The sequence below is a fragment of the Anoplolepis gracilipes genome, chromosome 5 (assembly GCF_047496725.1).
Source record: "Anoplolepis gracilipes chromosome 5, ASM4749672v1, whole genome shotgun sequence".
Classification (NCBI taxonomy): Eukaryota; Metazoa; Arthropoda; class Insecta; order Hymenoptera; family Formicidae; genus Anoplolepis; species Anoplolepis gracilipes.
The window spans coordinates 7,264,296-7,286,814 of record NC_132974.1 but is presented as its reverse complement, the minus strand read 5'-3'; the positions used below and the strand labels follow the sequence as shown (position 1 = coordinate 7,286,814).

Genomic DNA, 22,519 nt, shown 5'->3' with positions numbered 1-22,519 from the left:
CTCATCGAAATTCAATCTTTTTGCTGCCAAATGTATACGGGACTTTAGACAATTTACGTCACGCATAGAACATCTACGTAGAACAAGAGTTCAAGGAATATACACACTTGTCAAATCGATTCGCAATGGCCGGAATTAAAGGTTATTTGATGCACTTTTAATATCATTTAATATACGATTGCTATTGCACAAAATTTTGAAAAATGTCATCATTGCGTGAGAAATTTTTGCGGAAAGCGCAACATCACTTATCAAAACATAACCTCATCTGTTCCGTTGTTGTCACTATTTGACATTTCCGCAAGTCCTTGTTTGATTGTTAAGTTTCGCTATTTAATTTAAGGACAATGAATCATCCTTTTAATATTAATCGGAGAAAAGCCTACTATGATTCCTTTAATGTATTAATACTAATTTCATCGAATGAAAGTTATAATCCAGGAAAGCTTTTAGCGCGGTATCGTAATATTATTTCATCTATACTTGTGAACTTGTTCATTTTATAAAACATGGATCGTATATTGTTGCACGATAAATCTATCAGCACAGACATCTGAAAGTCACTAAACATGCAATTATGTAATATCCTATTAAATTATCATATTTAATTAGTGCTATCTAATGTGATAATTAATTATATATTTTTTTCTTATTCCATGGTATTTCCTCTTCATGAATCATTTATCTCCAACAGCGTAAGTATTTTTTTGTAAGCAAATAATCAAATAAAAGTCCAATGTCTTTTACAATTTATATAAGATAAATTCAATTAAAATTTCTTTTAATATTTAACAATAAAGAATTGCTTTATATAATGACTACAAGGAAATATATAATTATTACAGATTAGTACTGCTAGCATTTGCTGGTTCTATTGGAATGACATTTGTCATTCTTGGCTGTGCATTACCAATATACAAGTAAGTATATTTTCCTATTTAACTGATTTATCTTAAATATGCACAGTTTTCTTAATACAGAATATTACAATTTGTATAATTTTTAGAGTATGGTGGCCATTTTTTGTTGTATTATTCTATATATTGGCACCTATTCCAACCATAATAGCACGTCGTTATACAGATGATTCAGGAAGCAACAGTAATCCATGTTTAGAATTGGCAATATTTATAACGATGGGTTTTGTGGTATCATCCTTTGCTCTTCCAATTGTGTTGGCACGATCTCCAGTGGACCAGCCAGTAGTATGTTATTACTTATACACATATATACATATTTATACAGAATATTTATCAGAATATTATTATTGACTTGACATTTTATGCAAAAACTATGATAAAGTGTATGCCTCTCTAAATTATCACTGATCAATAACTTTTGGGCAACAAAAAATGAACTGATATATCTCCAGTCAATAATTTTAAAATATATTAAAATAATTGTGTAAATTAAATATTATTAATTGTGAAATTAGTTCTTTTGGTTCTTTGAATAGTTAAAACATTAAAATATTTATATTTACAGATAGAATGGGGTGCTTGTTACTTGACATTAGCAGGTAATATTGTTGTGTATTCAACTCTAGTCGGATTTTTCATAACTTTTGATCAAGATGATACTGATTACAACATGTGGTGAGATACTACTACATCGTACTTATAATGACAAAAATGTAAGTATCAATTAGTTTTTATTCTAAAAAAACTCATATATGTATATACAAGATATTACTAAAGTTGGTGTGACATTAAGTATTGATGAAATAAATTCATTATTTTTTAAAATCTAACTTGTTTATTCTTAAAATAAAGAGCTTATTTCATATTATATATAAGACTTGGACAAGGATATGTTGCTCTTATCCACACATGTCATAATATGTCAAATCCTTTCAGGTTTTTTATGAGATTAAAGGAAAAAATCAATAATGCGGTGCACTGACTGAAAGCTACATATTGATTATAAATTGCTATAAACTTATTATATACACAATTTACATAATATAAATCTATGGATATCTTCTATATTGATGCTGCAAGAAAAAAAATAGTATTATAGTGCACTAACAATAGAATGTGTCAATGACACTATGCTATTTGTCGATTGATAAACGTCAGAATTCCTCAAATTTCCCACATGTTACAAAGCAGCAAAAAAAGCATTTGGTGTTTTAGATTTTTCGTATGAGACTATTCAGGATAACCTGAGACGCAACAATGCAAGGATATTGTTGAAAATATTTTTTATTTAATCTAATAATAAGTCTTTCGTAATAATAATGGTAATAAAGCTACAGTTTATTACTTTATATCTTATCTTTTCAATCATACCTTTAAAAGTTAGTCAGAAATATTCCTGACACAAATTGGATATTTGTTTGTAATTATATTTTAATTTCTATACACACGCATTCCTGTCCCTCATATCTTACACACACACACACATATATATATTAGTAGATACATATGTATATATACACATGTATACTTTTTTAATTTAAATAACCCTTACAAGTCACAATATATATATATATATATATATATATACTAATAATAAAAAATATTTGTAAAGAAATTAAACTAATTTTGTTTATATTATATCAAATATGTCCATTTGAAATATATGATCGAATATATTGTGAATTTATTTTTGAATTATTTGAATGATACAATTTGAAACCGGAATTTATCATTTCTATTGTAATATGCAATCAGTATTAGACATCCAATTTTTTTTAGCATTACATATAAAACAATTTATAATTAAATTTAATTAGTATTAAATAACTTTTACACATATGCAAATATTTTTTAAACTCTATATAACAAAGTGAAGATTTCTAAAAGAACTTTTCAAACTGTTTTGAAAATATTTTTGTACATTACAAATTAAAATTTATTAGTTGGGTAAGTTTCTCAAATCATATACTTGTATAAGTAAAATAAAAATTCGATTATGTTTGTATGTATGTATATGTGTATGTTTATATGTGATCACAGCGGGAAGAGATTTAAATTTATATCCGAATCTCTGTACAAATGTTAAATTAATTAAATAAATTACTTTAAATATGTTTGAAACAAAATATCAGAAATCGTAGAGAAATCCAATTAGCATATTTGACTTTCATAAAATATATTTTTAGTGTAAAATTCTATTTCAGAGATTTTTTTTTAAGATTTTCGTGTGTAAAGAAAAATTAGCTAGGTTAGAAAACCGATAAAATTATCGTATATGTAGTAATTAGAAAATTTTTTTAACATTAGCATTATTATCAGAATAAATTATATTTAATAAAAAAAAGTTATTATCTATTCAAAAACAAAATTATAATCATAAATTTTAAAAAGTCATAGATAGATAAAGAGAGAGGGAGAGAGAGAGAGAGAGAGAGAGAGAAGAGATGAGATTCTCTTCTCATGGTGAATTGAATTGATGCTGATTGATGCGTCATTGGATAAAAAGATGTCGAATGATGTCGAAATGGCATATAAAATATTAGTGAACTTTATATTATACTACAGAGCTCACTTTATGTGATAAAATATATGGAACAAACGGTATGTAACTATTAGATATATGTACTAGTAACCGAAATTAAATTTTGTAAAATTAATATTTTGGAAGAAAATTATAACCATGTTCATTATATCCTTCACTATCTAACTAAGTTTTTTTTATTTTACTTTGATATGTTTTATCTAATTGCATATCTATATCGAATCATTTCCAGAGATTGCGGTGTAAAAAATCTTCAACATTTCTTTTCATTACTAATGAGGAATGGCTATTGTATGGAGAATGATCAATGCTGCTTTTTATTTAGAAAAATAAAAATATTTTGACAAAAAGTAAATATATTTTACACCTTACAAATTATATTTTATATTATTTATTTTATTTATTATTATTATTTTATATTATTAATGTACTTATAAAATTACTTTTTTTGTTTTAGAACACAAAAAAACATATGTTTATATGAAAATGTCTTCAATTACTAAAAAAATAAAACTTGCAAAATCTTCTGACCAATATATCCAAATGCAACAATTGTTGCCAAATAAATTTGCACGTAAGTATAGCCTTCAAGAGTTTGATTTTTGAAATTGTTCACAAAATTGTTGATACAAATATATATATATATATATATATATATATATATATATATATATATAAATATAAAATATAATACTATCTTCCAGGAAAGAATGAAAAATATAGAATGTCAAATGCTATAAATGCTGTTATTCCATATACTACTGTAAGAAGACACAGTGTTAATCAGTTGTCTAATGAAGAATGTGCTAACGCAATTGCCCATCATCTGCAATCAAGTAATAAGTTTATGCAAAATGATCCTGCATCAGAACGATTCAGAATGGAAACAGTAAGAGCAATACCACAATGCCTCACTGTAAAGAAATCTGTTAAGTCACAGCTATTGGAGACTGTTAATCGAAAGACAAAGAAAAAATCAATTAGTTATTGGAAATGGCTCAAATATAACATTAGTTTAAGATTTACAAAGGTAATAATGCTAATTATTGGTCATTATTTTTATGTTGCAAAATTAAAAATTAAGAAAAATGAATAAATTGTTTGGACATAGATTCGAGTGATAGTGCAGAACATCTTGCTGACAATGAAATTGTGGCATCGAACGATAAAAACAATTGAGAGTCACAATGGAAGTGGCGTAGCAACATATTTTAAATTCTTGAGATGGTTACTTTTTCTCAATATAATTTCCTGCATTTTAAGGTATATACTTTATTATCTCATAAGATTATAATAAGATTATAAAAGTATAATAACAAAAAAATTTGAACTTCTTTAAAATTATTTGAAATTAAAAGACGAGATTTTTACGAAAATAAATTTTGATTGTTGTTTGGTATTAATAAAAAATAATACTTTATACATGTATGTTGCTCTCTGTATTAAATGAAAAAAAAACTTTTAATGAATATTTTATATTTGCAGCATATTTTTTATAATACTACCACAATCATTGAATCAAACACATATATCAGATAATATTAAAATATTAGACTTTTTAACAGGCAGTGTAAGTGCAGTTATATTATAAGTAGCATGTTTTGTTAAAAAAAAATATGCACATATCACAATATTTTGATTTGCAGGGCTTTTTCTCTCACACAATAATGTATTATGGTTTTTATTCCAATGGCACAGTAGACACTCCATTTGGGACCAAATATAGCATTCCATTTGCTTATTTCCTAACACTGTTTTTTTGTTACACAGTTACTTTTATTATGCTTTCTGTTAAGTATGTAATAAAATTTAATTTTAGATACTAAAGTATTAAGTTATACATATTTCTTCATTGTTTGTGTGATAATAATGATAATAATAATAATACATTCTTTTTTACAGAGTTATATCTTCTTATAGAAAGTCTTATGTCGAAACACGTGGAAAAATGCACGAATTATATAGTAACAAAATATTTTGTGGGTGGGACTTTAGTATATCTTTACCCAAAAGTGCTGCTTTGCAGTCAGCATCTATTTACAAGGAATTGGAGGAATTGTTAGCAGAAACGAGACAGCATGCGCATTTGTATTGGCTTGACAAGTTTTTGCTAATTATAATGCAACTTAGCGTAACAGCTATTGTTATATTTATGATTTGTGGTGCTGGTACATTTGTTTGGCTACTCTTACGGCACTACGAGATAGGAGCATCCAAAACCATTTCAGTGATGATTGTACCAACAATCATTACTATTATTATTCATATATTTCCAGCAATTATTTCCTATTTAGTGAGTATCTATTATAAAAATAATCTTAATTAAATTAATTATAATGAAATGTGCAACTATGTATAAATCATTATAATATTAATATGTCTTTAGGCATCACTGGAACACTATAACAATAAACGCACGGAACTTTATGTGACAATTATCAGAAATTACACGATTGCTGCAACAATAATGGGTACCTTGTTTGTCTTCTGGATAATTAACAGTACATCACATTGTTGGCAAACGGACTTAGGAGAAGAAATTTATCGACTTATCGTACTGGATTTCATCGCTTCCATATTCGGAATGTGTTTACAATTTACACGTTCCATGCTATACAAGAAGTTATCGACGAAAATTAACAGACCAGAATTCGATATCGCTCGCAATACATTGAATCTTATATATAATCAGACACTTTTTTGGATGGGCTTCTATTTGAGTCCACTAATGTCTCTTATAATTGTGATAAAGCTGATCTTTACGTTTTATGTAAAGAGATACGAGTTAAAAAAATGCTATCGACAGTCGTCACAGCCTTGGCGACCAGCGCAAACACAAACTTTGTTCTTGGCTCTTGCGTTTGTTGGCATGATCGTCGTGTCGTTCACAATAGGATATATCATTACGAACGTGGAAAGTGACGATTGTGGGCCATTCAGGAATTATTCTCACACTTGGGACTTTATCGTCGAAGGGATGTTATCCTTAAAAAGAGATAGTGCATTTTGGAGTGTTATTTCAGAGCTTGCGAGACCTGTGACTGGCGCTGCAATATTGGTCGGCATGTGGTAAATATTTCACGAGTATCATCATTCATATATCATTATGATACAAAATGAGATATAGATATTTATTCATTATTTTTCTTAAAGCATTGCAGTATATTGTTTGCGGGCAAAAACAGAGGCGAGTAAAGAAATGTTGCAAATTTTGTCTAACATGCTTCTTCTGCAGTCTCAAGATAAGCAATTTCTCATAAAAAGTTTCACTAAATTTGCCAACGAACGTAAGTTACATTATTGAATTATTATATTTATATAGTTATTGATAACAAGTTATTTTGTATCTTCATTTTTATTAGGTACTCGTGTTCATAGCGAGATTAATCTTATCCAACATGATAACTCTACTGAACAAAATCATGGAAATGAAGAAATTATATTGTCTCGCCGACGCAATTTACCATCGACCAGTTTCGAGGAGAGATAATAATATGTAATAATTGACAATATATGGTGGTAAGTTATTAAAGCATTAGAAATCGATAGAATATTTTCTTATAGTTACATTTATGCTTATAGATATTTAAAATATAATTAATATTGCTAAATATTATTGCTTTTATAAATTTGAACGTTTCAGATTGTGCCATTTATGCGTGTGATAAAATAAGAATATATTTTTAATGTAAGAAATAATATAAAAATTTAATATAAGAATTTTTATATAAAAAAGATAATATAAAAACGTGTAAGTATTCGTGTAACGATATATTTTTTAAAATAGAGGCGAAAAAGTATATACTCTGTATACATATTTTAACAAATATTTTATATTTTATTATGACATATACAGAATATTTATAAAACTAGAGTTTTATATCTCTTCCAATAATTCCCGCGCCGTCGTCATAGTAACGTAATATAAATACGTGTAATGTATTAGGTGTGAGTTATGTTATTTGACAGTTTTTAGATTTATTAATTGCACATTGAGAGATATAGATACATTCTTAGTCCGAAAATTTAGTTTTATACATTTTTTAAAAGTAAGAAGTATCGGACAATAACATGTATGAGATAAAAATACAAGACATTATTTACAATACTTGTTAATGATCAGAGAAACTGCTTGTTGCTTTTTATTCATAACTTTGTATTTTTAATACGTTAGTTTGAATGACAAAGATATGGCTGAAGAACAGGAAATGTGTGAAACCTTAGATAAGGTAAATCCAATGATAGCACGACATGCAGATTCATCATCAGAAACATCGAAAGCATTGCAATTCGTGAAGAAGCCAAAATTAATACAAGAGTCTTCATGGACGAAAACTGTCCCATACAAACACTGGCACAGTTACGTGAAACCTACCGATAGTATAGGCAGTATCTTTACACCCAGCACATATCATCATCGAGTCAAAACCTTGACAAAACGTGAAATCAAACCTGCACCAAGGTATCTGTTCAGTACTGACAAAATACTTGCGACTCCGCCTCGCATTCTTATAGAACGACATAATAAAGAAGTTCAACGAAGAGTCGCTGCTGCGACAGAGAAAAAGCGCTATTCTCTGCCTGAAAATATAATTAGTTTGAGAGATTTAGCAAATGGCACGTGGTTACGGAAAAAGAGTCGCAAGGTGCAAGCTTTGAAGAAGAAAGAATTATCCATACATGAGAGGAGGATAACGAAAAGAAAATTAGATCGAGAGGTATAATAAGAAATTTTATTTTATTTATTTTTTTTTTTTTGTAAATTCACAAATATGTACTTTGAAAAAATATACGAATCTCTTTTCTAATTGATCTGACAAATATATAGCAGAAATAGCATTACATTGTAGATTGTACCTTATGTGGAGGCAGAGATTCCGAAATCCGTCGAAGAACAATTGACTGAATTGACAGCAGTAATTGATAAGGAACAAAGAGCTACAGCTGAAGATATTGCTAAAGTGGTTTATCTCAGAGATTACTGCATAAGCGATCATCATTTACAACCATACGATTATGTTAATATTGACGCAGCAAAGAGACGTATCATTGGTAAATTGCAAGAACGTGAAGAGTATGTTTCTTATCATATTTAAATAACAAAGAACCTACCATCAATATTCTATAAAATAGTTTATATTATTTTTAAAATGTATTACGCATTTTAACAATTGCGATAAATTCATGGGATGATTTTATTAAATAAAAACGTACATTTTCCAGTTTTGACAAGATAATGAAAGATTTGGAACCGGAAATAATTAATGATTATAAGCAAAGTCTTCGTAGCGCGATAGTGGATTATATTTTAATGGATTCAGATGAACGGAAACGTTTATCTATTGAAACCTTACCTGTCGAATTTCCCATTTTGTGCATTCGCTCACCTGTTCCTTGGCATCAATCCAAAATCACAGCAAGTCATTCAATGCGACACTGTCTTTTTATCGGAAATGAGATATTAAGGGACATCCGCGATCTATGGTTTTCAAAGTAAGATCATGCGATAAAAAAAGCTGAAAAAAAAAGAATTTCATATTTTTTTCATCAATTTTAAAGAAACATTTATAATTAATTAAAAATATAAATAAAATATTTTTCTTACTGAAAAAACAAATGTTTTATTTTAGATATCGTCAAATGAGAATCATTCGTATGCAAGATTTTGGCACATTTCCCGTTGCGGCTGCGGAAATCGAACCAAAATTGAATGCCCTATGCACCGCTGCCACCGATGTTCTCGTTAAAGCATGGCTGGCCGACGTAGCAGAAATCTTCCTCGAAAAGAAATACGTTTGGTCACAATACTTCGAAATGCGACCGGATGCGTCCACCGCGATGATCGAGAAATATTTTCGCAGCGTCAATTCTCTATTATCAAAGCAATTACGGATTATGATAACAAAAACGCTGGAAGACGTTAGAGACTTTTTCGTACGGTATAAAGCTGGCAATGCGTTCGAAGGAGATTACAAAGAGCTTATGTTTCTCGAGTAAGAATCGATGATTTTTTTTCTGACATACAGAAGTGAAATACCTATTGTCAATTTATTAATGAATTCAAATACAGTAAAAATTACATTGTAGAACTCCTTTCATAACAGTGAAAGTGGAACCAGAACTCTACACGACGAATCTGCACTGCAGGCCGAGTATCCTGGAATTACATACTACTATCTCGCGATGTTTCGATAAAATCATTAAGGTGGCTGCTACAATACCTAAGATTGAAACCATTCTGTTTCCAGAATTAAAACAAAAAAATTATTTATTTCCTATCTTTCGCTTTGAAGATACGGTAATTATCGTATTTAATACAAAACTCTCGAGTCGTGTGTAAACAGTTGATGAATGTTAATCGCACATCTGCTCGTTACTACAGGTATTGAACCTCATCAGCGATGTATTAGACGTGATCATTAAGCATATAACTGGTCCCGATAATTATCTCAAATGCTATGAGAACTTGCTGTATATTACGAGCGGAATAGCTGAACAAAAATTGGATCGTTTTTTTAAGCTTGAGCCTGTACCATTGTTGCGAGATTTCGAGCAACAGATAAAAGCATATGACAATCTGCGAAAAAAGATTTCTATGTTTCGATGTAAAGTAAGTTTACAATTTTGAATTTTTTTGCGAAAAAAAAAATAATTTCTCATACAACTAAAAACTTAATTTTTTAGTTATACAGTAATTTTTTTTAATCGTTTTATTATTTAATATAGTTAATAGTATTTGAAATCAGTAAATAACTTTTTAAAAGAAGAAAAAGATTATAATGCCATATCTCTTTTTTTCCCTAATTTCTTTTCAGAGATTAATAATAATGTAATTTAAATTTTTTTTATAATAGATTCCACTCAACATGATCGAGATCGATTGCAATGCCGTGAACGATACAATGAAAGAAATTCTGTACACGCTTCGAAGTAGAATATGCAATTTCTTCGCGGATGAGTTACGAATCAACAATCGCGAATTGTGTTCAACCTTTGACGAGATAGCAGAGAATATCTCGAAGATGCCAGAAACAACGCAGCAAGTGGTCGAACTGTACAATTATCTGTGCGAGAGTCGTGATACAACGATGTTTAATCTGAAAAGACGATTAGCCCGTTCGATCGAATTAACGTTATTCCTCTTCGATCACCAGCCACTTTCAGACGAAGACATTCACTTAAATTCACGCACCATTACTTGGCCGAAGGAAATGGAGATTGTAATGGAACTGGCAAGCAAGAGATTAACCATGAGAAAAGATTTCTTGGAAATGCTACTTCGTACGAGACGAGATACCTTCGAGAAAAAGATAATTACGATGCAATTGGCGATCGAGCAGTTCAAACGTAAAGATCCACCGGTTCTTACGATGGAGGAAATGGAACAGGCCGTGGAAGAGATCGAACATATCTCTACAACCATGGCGGAGATACGTAAAGAAGCCGAAGAGATCAATGAAGAAGAGGGATTGCTTGACATGGAGCTGAGCCCATACATGGAGTTGCCGATCATGTCTAGTACGGTGGATACCTTCGACAAGCTGTGGCACACTGCTCTAGATTTCCATCGAAACTACGATAAATGGTTGTACGGTCCGTTCATAGGTTTAGACGCCGAGCAAGTACGCGAGGAGACCGAAAATACATGGCGAACTCTGTATAAATTGTCGCGCGTGCTTACAGAGGTGCCGGGCGCGAGGCGCGTTGCCGAAATGGTACGCGGTAAAGTGGAGAAATTCCGACAATTTATCCCAGTGTTGCAAATTATTTGCACGCCGGGTCTGCAAGCCCGACATTGGGAAATAATCAGTAAAATTGTCGAAGTGACGATAATACCAACGGATATCAGTAGTCTCGCGGAGATGATAGAATACGGTCTACCCGCTTACATTGCCAAATTGGAAGAGATAGCTTCAGCAGCCACAAAGGAATACACTCTGCAACGAAATCTGCAAAAAATGAAGGACGAATGGCAAGAAGTGTATTTCGAGTTAACTCTTTATCGTGAGACCGGCGTAGCCATACTAACCGCTGTGGACGACATACAGATGTTATTGGATGATCATATACTCAAAGCGCAAACCATGCGCGGTTCACCTTTCGTGAAGGCGTTTGAGGAGGAAATGCAACAGTGGGAAGAAAAACTGATAATGATGCAAGACATCATCGATCAGTGGCTGCTTTGTCAATCCACGTGGATGTATTTAGAACCGATATTCAGCAGTGAGGATATCATGCGTCAGATGCCAACCGAGTCGAGAAACTTCCGTAGAATCGACAAAATCTGGCGCAACATCATGTTGTACGTCTCAGAAAATAAACGAGTGATCGATGCCACCGCGATGCCGAACATGTTGCAAGAATTCAAGCTCTGCAATTTGCTGCTCGAGGAGATACAGAAAGGTCTGAACGAGTACTTGGAGAAGAAGCGTCTATTCTTCCCGCGATTCTTTTTCTTGTCGAATGACGAGCTTCTAGAAATTCTATCCGAGACTAAAGATCCGCAGCGAGTACAACCTCATCTACGAAAGTGCTTTGAAGGTATCAATAAGCTTCGCTTCACCAAAGAAGAGGAGATTATTGGTATGCTGTCAGCTGAAGAAGAGTACGTGCCTCTGAGTGGTAAGATTTATCCTGCTGATGCGAAAGGTATGGTTGAAAGGTGGCTATGCCAAGTAGAAGAACTCATGGTAGCCTCAATGCGTGATATCGCTGAGGAGAGTATAATTGCTTATTTCGAAGCCATGCGCGAGGAATGGGTGCTTTCATGGCCCGGTCAAATTGTCATTTGCAGTAGTCAGATACACTGGACCAGCGAGGTGTACGAATCTTTCGAGGATCGCTCCACGGCGTCTTACTTACATAAATGCACCGATCAGATAGAAGATATCGTAGCGCTTGTACGTGGTAAATTGGAACCCGGTGCCAGGATAACATTGAACGCTCTAATAGTAATAGATGTGCATGCTCGAGACGTAGTTAAGTTGCTGATCGACAAGAAAGTAGACAATCCGTTGGATTTTAATTGGATAGTACAGCTACGCTATTATTGGCTAGACGACTGTATTACTGTCTCTATGATTACGACTAACATCTTGTATGCTTTCGAGTATCTCGGAAATACATCCAGATTGGTAATCACGCCGTTGACTGATCGATGCTATAGGACTCTGATGGGTGCATTGAAGCTGAATCTTGGCGGTTCACCAGAAGGACCTGCCGGCACTGGCAAAACGGAAACAGCCAAAGATCTCGCCAAAGCTGTGGCTAAGCAATGCGTCGTGTTCAATTGTTCCGAGGGATTGGATTTCAAAGCGATGGGCAAGTTTTTTAAGGGTATCGCACAATCTGGAGCTTGGGCGTGCTTCGACGAGTTTAACAGGATCGACCTGGAAGTGCTATCTGTGATCGCGCAACAGATATTATCAATACAGATGGCCATAAGTATGAAATTGGATAAGTTTGTGTTCGAGGGCACCGAGTTGAAACTGAATCCCACTTGCAACGTTATCATAACGATGAATCCAGGCTATGCCGGTCGACAGGAACTGCCGGACAATCTGAAAGCCCTGTTTCGAACGGTGGCAATGATGGTGCCAGACTATGCCATGATTGGTGAAATCACTTTGTACTCGTACGGCTTCACGGATGCCAAAAATCTTGCGGAGAAAATAGTTCATACCTACAAATTGTGCTCCGAGCAATTGAGTTCACAAAATCACTACGATTATGGTATGCGAGCTGTCAAGACCGTGTTGATAGCGGCCGGTAATCTGAAACTCAAATATCCGAAACGTAACGAGTCCGTCCTAGTCCTCCGCGCCATTGTGGATGTCAACCTGCCTAAATTTTTGTCTCAGGACGTTTCTCTCTTCAACGGCATTTACACAGATCTCTTTCCGGACGTGCAACTGCCTCAACCGGAACGTGGCGAATTGATAGATATGCTAAAGGTGAATCTGGCGAAAAGAAATCTGCAGGCTACCGATTGGTACTTGGAGAAGATCGTGCAGATCTACGAAATGATACTCGTACGACACGGTCTGATGATTGTCGGCTTGGCTTTAAGTGGAAAGACTCAGGCTTATCAAACGTTAGTCGATGCCCTAGGTGATCTGTCGGGTATACGAAAAGCCACGATGCGGGAAAACCGTACGATTTATCGAGTGATCAATCCTAAGGCTATCACGCTGGACCAACTATACGGTAGCTTTGATCCGTTGTCACATGAGTGGAAGGACGGCGTACTGGCCAATACGTTTCGCGAATACGCGCAGTCTTTCTCACTGGAACGCAAATGGATCGTGTTTGACGGTCCGGTGGATGCGATCTGGATAGAGAGCATGAACACCGTGTTGGACGACAATAAAAAGCTTTGCTTAATGTCCGGCGAAATTATACAGATGTCCCCTAAAATGAGCATGATGTTCGAGCCAGCCGATCTCGAGCACGCTTCGCCAGCCACCGTCAGTAGATGCGGCATGATTTACATGGAACCTTCTCAATTGGGCTGGCCACCTATCCTCGAATCCTACAAAAAACATCTCAAGGAGAAATTATTGTTTGAACAGTACGAACTCATTATCGAACTGATTGAATGGTTGACCGAGCCAATAATACAATTTATTAAATATAATTGTAACACTTTCATCGATATATCGGAGATACATATGTTTTTGGTAAGTAATATTGATGTTAAAAAATTTATACATGTTTAATTCATCATATTATATAATTATAACGTCAAAAGCTGTGAAAAGTTTGTCAGATAAAATTAAAAACAAAATTATGCGTATATAGTTTCCAAAAAGTTCAATACTAATTTGTAGAAAAATTCACTGTTAATTTGTTATTAATTAATAGAATTATCATAACAAGTTTTTTTTAATGTTCATTCTGTAAAATTGTTTTACTTAAAGCCAGACTAATAGAAAAAAAGAAACAAAAAACATTTCGTACATAACATGCTATAATATATCTTTTCTAATATACAATAATTTTAAATAATATATATAATTTTTCATGTATCTTAATATATTTTTGTTATGTGACAGTCTTTTACAAGAGTATTCAGTATGATGTTAGCAGAAGAAACGCAAGTGAGCACAGTATGGCTTCAGTGCGTGTTACTCTTTAGCATAGTTTGGGGCATGTGTTCAACATTAATAAGTGACAGCAGAAAAATCTTCGACGTGTATTTGCGAAAATTGTTACTCGGTAACGTCGACGAGTATCCTAAGCCGAAGGTGTTCAAGCTGACAAAACAACAAATTTTTCCCGATAAAGGTACGGTGTACGATTGGATTTATGATAAAAGGAACAATGGCTGCTGGATATCTTGGATGGATACTACGCAACAGGTATAAAGAAACAACCGTGTATATTAAATAAGCAAAGAAGAAATTTGAAAAGAAAAGTTTCTAACAACTTTTATGTTTAATAATTTTTAGATCTTTTTATATAATAAAAATATCAAAGGAAATAATAAAAATTGAGTTTTAAATTAAACAAACTTATATTAAAAATTCATAGAAAAAACAAGACATAAAAAACTAACATTTTAAATATACCTTTCAGGCCCCTTTATCAGCAACAGCGAAGGCCAGTGAGTTGATCATCCAAACAACCGAGACATCCATTCAACATTTCTTCATCAAACACTTTATGCATAGATCAATTCCGATTTTGTTTGTGGGTCCAACGGGCACTGGCAAATCCGCTATCGTACTAAATTACCTTATGTCGTTATCTCGGGAGAAATTTCTGGAGAACATTATAAATTTCAGTGCTCGTACCACTGCACCGTTGACACAAGAAATAGTTATGTCAAAGTTGGATAGAAGAAGAAAAGGAGTCTATGGTCCCGCCATGGGAAAAAAGTGCGTGTTATTTGTAGATGATCTCAGCATGCCGCAAATTGAAATTTACGGCGCTCAACCGCCAATAGAATTGCTTCGTCAATGGATAGATCATGGCTACTGGTTCGATCCAAAGGATACCTCGATTCTGTATCTAGTGGATATCTTGTTGATTGCGGCTATGATACCACCTGGAGGTGGCTCGAACATCGTAACGCCGAGATTCACTCGTCACATGCACGTGATCGGCATCGATTCCTTCGAGGAAGCCACGATGACCAAGATCTTCTCGTCGATTCTCGACTGGCACTTCGCAAAAGGCTTTGTCGCAGAGGTTTCACGGCTAGGCAAAATGGTGGTCAACGGAACCATGGATGTATTTCTTGCGGCTATCAAAAACTTTTTGCCGATACCATCGAAAAGTCACTACAAGTTCAACTTGCGTGACTTTAGTCGGGTTATTAGTGGTGTGCTTCTCGTGCCGGCTGCTAGAATGAAAGATCCCGACAAACTCATCAGATTGTGGATTCATGAAGTATACCGAGTTTTTCATGACAGACTGATAGATGACACCGATCGTGAAACGTTATTTAACATAGTGCGATACACATGTTACGATAAATTGCGCCAGCCGTTGGACAAGGTGCTCGCCAGTTTGCTGAAACCGGGCGAGAAGATGATCACAATTTCTCACATTCGCAATCTTTTCTTCGGTAATTACATTGAACCCGATGCTGAGCCGAAAATATATGATGAGGTAACGGATCTGGAAGATCTCCAGGAAAAGATGGATTACTATCTGGCTGAATATAATGCGGTTTCACAAACGCCAATGAATCTGGTGCTGTTTCGATATGCCATCGAACACGTCTCTCGCATATCTCGTGTGCTGCTACAGGATAACGGTCATGCCTTGCTCGTTGGAGTGGGCGGTTCCGGTCGCAATTCTTGTGCTAGATTAGCGACTAGCATGTGTGAATATCTGATACAACAAATCGAAATTACGAAGACCTATGAAATACCTGAATGGCGGGAGGACTTGAAATACTTGTTACTGCGCGTCGGCTGTGATGGCAAACCTACTGTTTTTATCTTCGGCGATCATCAAATCAAGGACGAATCCTTTATCGAGGATATCAATATGATCTTGAACACTGCAGACGTGCCTAACTTGTACGCGGTAGAAGAAAAGGCGGAGATACTGGAGAAAATGACGACCGTGGCGCGAGAAGTGAGTGGCGGTAAAAAAGTGGAAACGACACCAATGGCGCTCTATAATCTTTTCATTGAGAGAATCAAGAAAAATCTTCATATAATTTTGACAATGTCGCCGATAGGCGATGCATTTCGAAATCGTCTCAGGATGTTTCCGTCGCTCATCAATTGCTGCACCATCGATTGGTTTACATTGTGGCCAGAAGACGCCCTCGAGAGAGTAGCCAGGATGTCATTGAGGGATCTAGATATCAGTCCGGAACTGCGAGAGAAGTGCGTGCAAATTTGCAAACAATTCCATACAAGCGTTTCCATAACAAGCGAGGATTACTACTTGACGTACAGCAGACGATATTATGTGACACCCACGAGTTTCCTGCAATTAATTAAATCCCTGTATAGATTGTATGGACAAAAAATCGAGCAGATCACCATCCAACAGAATCGTTATGAGACCGGTCTAGAGAAGCTGGACTTTGCCGCCGGACAGGTGGCAATCATGCAAGACGAACTACAACAATTGCAGCCCAAGTTATTGGCGCAGTCACAATTGAGTGACAAACTGATGATCCGAATCGAACAGGATACTGTCAACGTGGAAGCGAAGAAGGAAATTGTAGCGGCCGATGAGGCCTTAGCGAACGAAGCGGCAGCAGCGGCACAGGCTATCAAAGACGATTGCGAGAGTGATCTGGCGGAAGCTACTCCAGCACTAGAAGCTGCTCTGGCGGCACTAGATACCCTCAAGCCAGCAGATATCACGATTGTGAAAGCAATGAAGAGTCCGCCAGCTGGTGTTAGATTGGTAATGGAAGCAGTCTGTGTGCTGAAAGGCGTAAAGCCAGATCGAGTTCAGGATCCGACTACCGGACAGATGATAGATGACTACTGGCCCGCGTCGATCAAGCTGTTGGGCGACATGAAATTTTTGGAAAATCTGAAAAACTTTGATAAGGATAATATACCGCCCGCGTACATGAAGCGCATTCGCGAAAAGTTTATAAATGATCGAAGTTTCCAGCCGGAAGCGATTAAGAAAGTCTCTACCGCCTGCGAGGGTCTCTGCAAGTGGGTACGTGCCATGGAAGTGTACGATCGTGTAATTAAAGTCGTGGCACCAAAAAAGGCGATGCTGGCAGAAGCTGAAGCCGCACTGGCCGCGCAGATGGAAATGCTCAACGAAAAGAGAGCTTTACTGCAAGAAGTAACACAGAAGCTGCAGTCTCTGAACGATGAGTTCGCCGAATGTATGCGCGAGAAGAAGAAGCTTGAAGATCAAATCGATTATTGTAGACAGAAATTGGAGAGGGCGGAGAAGTTATTGAGCGGTCTGAGTGGCGAAAAAAATAGATGGAGTGAAACCGCTAATAAACTGGGCGCTAGCTTAGGTAATGTAATTGGGGACGTTCTATTATCATCTGGGATAGTGGCTTATCTAGGAGCATTCACAGTGGAATATAGGAACAAATTGATCAGTCAGTGGCATGCTTCTTGCATGAAAGCAGCTATACCGTGTGGCGAAAAGTTCAATCTGATTGATATATTAGGTGAACCGATAGAAATTAGAGGCTGGGCTATTCATGGACTACCGGCTGACAACTTCTCTGTAGAAAATGGAATAATCGTGAAGCACGCCGATCGCTGGCCACTCATGATCGATCCACAAAATCAGGCGAATAAGTGGATAAAAAACATGGAAAAAGCAAACAAACTTGTTGTGATCAAACTTACAGATCCCAACTATGTGAGAGTGATGGAGACTGCCATTCAATTAGGAACTCCAGTACTGTTGGAGAATATTCTAGAAGAAATAGATGCGATTTTGGAACCTGTATTACTGAAGAATGTATACAAGCAGCGCGGAGTGTTATATATAAAGTTCGGTGAGACCGTACTGGAGTATAATCCAAACTTTCGATTTTACATCACCACACGCCTTCGAAATCCGCATTATTTGCCTGAGATCGCGGTAAAAGTAACTCTATTGAATTTTATGATTACACCTCAAGGTCTTCAGGATCAATTATTGGGTATTGTCGTAGCCAAGGAACTACCGACTTTAGAGGAGAAGAAAAATCAATTAATAGTAGAAGGTGCGAACAACAGGAAAATCTTGAAGGAGATCGAGGACAAGATTTTGGAGGTTCTCACGACATCGGAAGGCAACATACTTGAAGACGAGACCGCTATTAAGATACTCTCGACTTCGAAAGTACTGTCAGAAGATATTCAGGCAAAGCAGGAAGTCGCGGTGAAGACATCAGCTGAAATAGATAAAGCTCGCAATGGCTATCAGCCGGTCTCGAAACACGGAGCAGTTCTCTTTTTCTGCATCTCTGAATTGGCTAATATCGATCCTATGTACCAGTACTCACTACCGTGGTTTCTGCATCTCTACGTCACGGCAATAGCCAATAGCGAGCAATCGGATGATCTGGACACGCGAATGAACAGTCTCAATTCATACTTCACTGCAAGCATTTATAGAAATGTATGTCGATCTCTGTTTGAAAAGGATAAGTTGATATTTTCTTTTGTCCTTTGCACCAGTCTGCTACGTGCCGCTCACAAACTGGAGGAAGATCTCTGGGTGTTTTTATTGACGGGCGGAGTGGCTCTCGACAATCCTTATCCCAACCCCGACTCCTCATGGTTATCCGATAAATCCTGGTCCGAAGTCGTGAGAGCTAGCCTTCTACCGGGTCTCGAAAAATTGAGAGAGTCCTTTCAATCCAACATATCACAGTGGAAAATATATTACGATCTGTCCAACCCGCAAGAACATCCGTTTCCGCCACCTTTTCAGCATGAAACCGAGGGCTTGAGGAAACTCGTGATCCTGAGATGCGTGAGAACAGACAAGCTAGCCGCCGCTGTTCAAGCGTTCGTCATTCATCATATGGGCGCTCCGTTCATGGAATCACCGCCGTTCGATCTCCAGAGCTCGTACGACGACTCGAGCAACGTCACGCCTCTTATCTTTGTGCTATCACCTGGTTCGGATCCGATGGCTGGTCTGATAAAGTTCGCCGAAGATCGTGGAATCTCGAAAAAGAATCTCATGACGATATCGCTAGGTCAAGGTCAAGGCCCCATCGCGATCAGCATGATTGAGAGAGGTATTAAAAGTGGCGAGTGGGTTATTTTGCAAAACTGCCATCTCGCTATCTCATGGATGAAGGAACTTGATCGGATATGCGACGAGGTCATCGTGCCCGAAAACACGCATCACGATTTTCGGATATGGCTGACTAGTTATCCGTCAAAAGGATTCCCGGTATCTATACTGCAAAACGGCGTGAAGATGACGAACGAACCGCCGAAAGGGCTGAAAAGCAATCTACTACGGAGTTACCTCAACGATCCTATATCGGATCCTAAATTCTTCCGCGAATGTACAAAGGTGGTAGAATGGAGAAGATTGCTATTCTCTCTGTGCTTCTTCCACGCGGTGATTCAGGAAAGACGGAATTTTGGCCCACTCGGCTGGAACATACCTTACGAATTTAACGAGTCCGATTTACGTATCAGTATTCTACAATTGCAAGTACGTGCCAGTTGTTTTTTTTATTAATTTTATAAATATTATAAAATTAAATGATTATATAATTTACTATCTTGTTCATTTAGCTATTTTTAAATGATTACGATGAAGTGCCATTCGATGCACTCATTTATCTGACGGGAGAATGCAACTATGGAGGCAGGGTGACTGATGATAAAGATAGACGCCTACTGAATTCGTTATTGAAGATTTTTTACAATCCTGATGTTATCATAAAGAGACGGTAATACTTGTTTTTAACATTATACAAAATTTAAAAAATCTAAAAATGTATTCTTTGCGCAATTTCAAATTGATTTTTTCATGAAAAATATAGTTTGAATAAAAATAAACAAGAAAGAAAACTCTCTTCTTTATTTAATTTCAAGAGATTTATCTTAATAAAATTTTAAAAATAGATCAAAGTATTTAACGTTAAAAATAACAAAAATTATAAGAAAGATAACCAATTATATATTACGAGAAAACTGACAACATTTTTTGTAAATAATATACTAATGAATTTTTTGAAGCTATTTTCATATTCTATATAATTTCTATTTTTTATGATTTTATGCAGATATTTCTTTTCTCCGAGCGGAATTTATCATATGCCGGAAGATACCGATTACGAAGAATGTCTGAAATACATTCGCAGTTTACCTATTAATCAGATGCCGGAAGTCTTTGGTTTGCACGAGAATGCAGACATAGCGAAGGACAATCGAGAAGCAAGACAACTGTTGGCCGGCACGCTTTTAACTCAACCACAAATTAGCGGAGTAGGCGAGTAAATGATATATGTATATTTATTTTAGTTTTTCTAATTATTGAGATTTTTTTCTAATTTTAATATTATACGTCGTGCTTATTATTACATACAGTTTTTACATAGCTTTCAATATATACTCTATTATTTGCTCTATACAGCATTAATATCTATAATCATCTCTATAGAAGCATTGTATAGGAACATTTTATTTCAAATATTATTGCAATCTTTCTGTATCATATATATAAAATTAAGGCGATATAACTTTCACATAATACATGATTACATTTATTCTTTCATATATTCTAGAATAAAAATTTTTATTATTTTTTTATCAGGTGTCGAGAGAGACATGGATGAAGTGGTTTTCGGTCTAGCCGGTGAGATTCTATCAAAGATGCGACCGCAATTCAATATTGAATCCGCGTCAAAGAAGTATCCAGTACTTTATATGAATAGCATGAACACGGTGTTGTGTCAAGAACTTGTTAAATTCAACGAGCTTACCAATGTCATCAAGGAGACGTTGAGTAATGTGCGAAAGGCTATCAAAGGACAAGTGCTAATGTCACCGGAATTAGAGGAAGTTTACGTTAGCATGAGCATCGGTAAAGTACCGCTTGCTTGGGACAGAAAATCATATCCTTGCTTGAAGCCACTTGGTAGCTACGTGAATGATCTGTTGGCGAGATTGCAATTTTTACAAAATTGGATCGACCACGATGCACCAAACGTGTTTTGGATATCCGGTTTCTTTTTCACGCAGTCATTTTTGACAGCGGTGCTACAAAATTACGCTCGCAAGCATAAGATACCGATCGATCATTTGGATTTCGAATTCGAGATCACCTCGTACGAGTCGAGCGTCGACACTGCACCTTCTTCTGGAGTTTACATCATCGTACGTAAAATTTCGCTAACATATAAAATAAATAAAAATTTTTTAATGAAAATCTAATTTTAAAATTAAAATCTAAATTGAAGTTTTTATATTATTTTGCAGCGATGACGCATCTTCGTTTATATTAGATTTTTTATTATCAATTTTTTTTAATTACGGTTTTTTTTTCAGGGTCTTTTCTTGGAAGGAGCTCGATGGAACAGAGAGACAAAACTGCTAGATGAATCTAAACCTAAAATAATGTTCGATGTGTTACCGATTATATGGTTAAAACCAGGTATAAAAATTAAATTCGATATAAAAGATGTCTATTATTGTCCAGTATATAAAACGAGTGCTAGACGTGGTGTATTGGCTACTACTGGACATTCTTCCAATTTTATACTGTATATCTTGATTCCAACGAATATCGATGAATCACATTGGATTATCAGAGGTGTAGCTGCTCTTTGTCAACTTGATGATTAAAAATGATAGGTCTGTAAATTATTAACATAAGAATTACACATACAATTCACATTGTGTCATTTTAAATGACAATATATTTAACAACTAATGAAGAATTTAATTAATGGAGAATTAATTACATAGAAATATAGAAATCAAAGTTTGTGACAATTTTACAATCTTTTATATGTTAAATGCAGATGTATTGCTTTTAAGCTATTATATAATATATTTAATATTTATAAGGAAAGGAGCATTTTGGGATATTCTCTTTTTACAAGAAAATCTTGGAAAGAATCATTAAAAGAAAATATATATAT

At 35.1% G+C, this 22,519-nt stretch overlaps 4 protein-coding genes across 7 annotated transcripts; all 4 read left to right on the top strand.

Annotated features, from left to right (window-relative positions):
- The first annotated feature begins 614 nt into the window (after window positions 1-614).
- On the top strand, window positions 615-2,269 carry LOC140665704 (leptin receptor overlapping transcript-like 1). Its single transcript, XM_072892136.1, has 5 exons — window positions 615-695; window positions 846-920; window positions 1,007-1,205; window positions 1,486-1,633; window positions 1,857-2,269. The coding sequence occupies exons 1-4, from the start codon at window positions 673-675 to the stop codon at window positions 1,597-1,599; spliced, it is 411 nt and encodes a 136-aa protein (XP_072748237.1). The 5' UTR covers window positions 615-672; the 3' UTR covers window positions 1,600-1,633; window positions 1,857-2,269.
- Window positions 2,270-3,348: 1,079 nt separating this feature from the next.
- Window positions 3,349-5,519, top strand: LOC140666350 (transmembrane channel-like protein 5). Its single transcript, XM_072893463.1, has 7 exons — window positions 3,349-3,521; window positions 3,695-3,812; window positions 3,920-4,036; window positions 4,167-4,492; window positions 4,574-4,725; window positions 4,948-5,032; window positions 5,365-5,519. Exons 3-7 carry the CDS (start codon window positions 3,943-3,945, stop codon window positions 5,380-5,382), a joined length of 675 nt encoding a protein of 224 aa, XP_072749564.1. The 5' UTR covers window positions 3,349-3,521; window positions 3,695-3,812; window positions 3,920-3,942; the 3' UTR covers window positions 5,383-5,519.
- A 410-nt stretch (window positions 5,520-5,929) lies between these two features.
- LOC140665868 (transmembrane channel-like protein 5) lies at window positions 5,930-6,952 on the top strand. The gene is made up of 3 exons (XM_072892446.1): window positions 5,930-6,531; window positions 6,616-6,749; window positions 6,825-6,952. The coding sequence occupies exons 1-3, from the start codon at window positions 5,930-5,932 to the stop codon at window positions 6,950-6,952; spliced, it is 864 nt and encodes a 287-aa protein (XP_072748547.1).
- Window positions 6,953-6,956: 4 nt separating this feature from the next.
- On the top strand, window positions 6,957-22,480 carry Dnah3 (dynein axonemal heavy chain 3). Of its 4 annotated transcripts, XM_072893450.1 has the most exons (15): window positions 6,957-6,981; window positions 7,106-7,213; window positions 7,637-8,180; window positions 8,313-8,536; window positions 8,686-8,955; window positions 9,093-9,455; window positions 9,550-9,760; window positions 9,845-10,072; window positions 10,317-14,141; window positions 14,517-14,822; window positions 15,040-20,082; window positions 20,166-20,323; window positions 20,660-20,865; window positions 21,190-21,752; window positions 21,924-22,480. In XM_072893450.1, exons 3-15 carry the CDS (start codon window positions 7,653-7,655, stop codon window positions 22,218-22,220), a joined length of 12,222 nt encoding a protein of 4,073 aa, XP_072749551.1. In that variant the 5' UTR covers window positions 6,957-6,981; window positions 7,106-7,213; window positions 7,637-7,652; the 3' UTR covers window positions 22,221-22,480. The 4 variants fall into 4 exon arrangements, with proteins under 4 accessions (XP_072749551.1, XP_072749552.1, XP_072749553.1 ...); XM_072893451.1 differs by lacking the exons at window positions 6,957-6,981; window positions 8,686-8,955 and having other exon boundaries at window positions 7,107-8,180; XM_072893452.1 differs by lacking the exons at window positions 6,957-6,981; window positions 7,106-7,213; window positions 7,637-8,180 and having other exon boundaries at window positions 8,187-8,514; window positions 21,924-22,479.
- Window positions 22,481-22,519: the final 39 nt, after the last annotated feature.

Bases quoted from the DNA above. Each gene is read 5' to 3' on its own strand.
- LOC140666350 (XM_072893463.1), top strand. From the start codon at position 3,943: ATGAAAATGTCTTCAATTACTAAAAAAATAAAACTTGCAAAATCTTCT. The intron at 4,493-4,573 runs GTAATAATGCTA...GTTTGGACATAG, and splicing joins TTAGTTTAAGATTTACAAAG to ATTCGAGTGATAGTGCAGAA. The intron at 4,726-4,947 runs GTATATACTTTA...TTATATTTGCAG, and splicing joins ATAATTTCCTGCATTTTAAG to CATATTTTTTATAATACTAC.
- LOC140665704 (XM_072892136.1), top strand. From the start codon at position 673: ATGAATCATTTATCTCCAACAGC. The intron at 921-1,006 runs GTAAGTATATTT...TATAATTTTTAG, and splicing joins TGTGCATTACCAATATACAA to AGTATGGTGGCCATTTTTTG. The intron at 1,206-1,485 runs GTATGTTATTAC...TTATATTTACAG, and splicing joins CTCCAGTGGACCAGCCAGTA to ATAGAATGGGGTGCTTGTTA.
- LOC140665868 (XM_072892446.1), top strand. From the start codon at position 5,930: ATGGGTACCTTGTTTGTCTTCTGGATAATTAACAGTACATCACATTGT. The intron at 6,532-6,615 runs GTAAATATTTCA...TTTTTCTTAAAG, and splicing joins GCAATATTGGTCGGCATGTG to CATTGCAGTATATTGTTTGC. The intron at 6,750-6,824 runs GTAAGTTACATT...CATTTTTATTAG, and splicing joins CACTAAATTTGCCAACGAAC to GTACTCGTGTTCATAGCGAG.
- Dnah3 (XM_072893450.1), top strand. From the start codon at position 7,653: ATGGCTGAAGAACAGGAAATGTGTGAAACCTTAGATAAGGTAAATCCA. The intron at 14,142-14,516 runs GTAAGTAATATT...GTTATGTGACAG, and splicing joins CGGAGATACATATGTTTTTG to TCTTTTACAAGAGTATTCAG. The intron at 20,083-20,165 runs GTACGTGCCAGT...TTGTTCATTTAG, and splicing joins TCAGTATTCTACAATTGCAA to CTATTTTTAAATGATTACGA.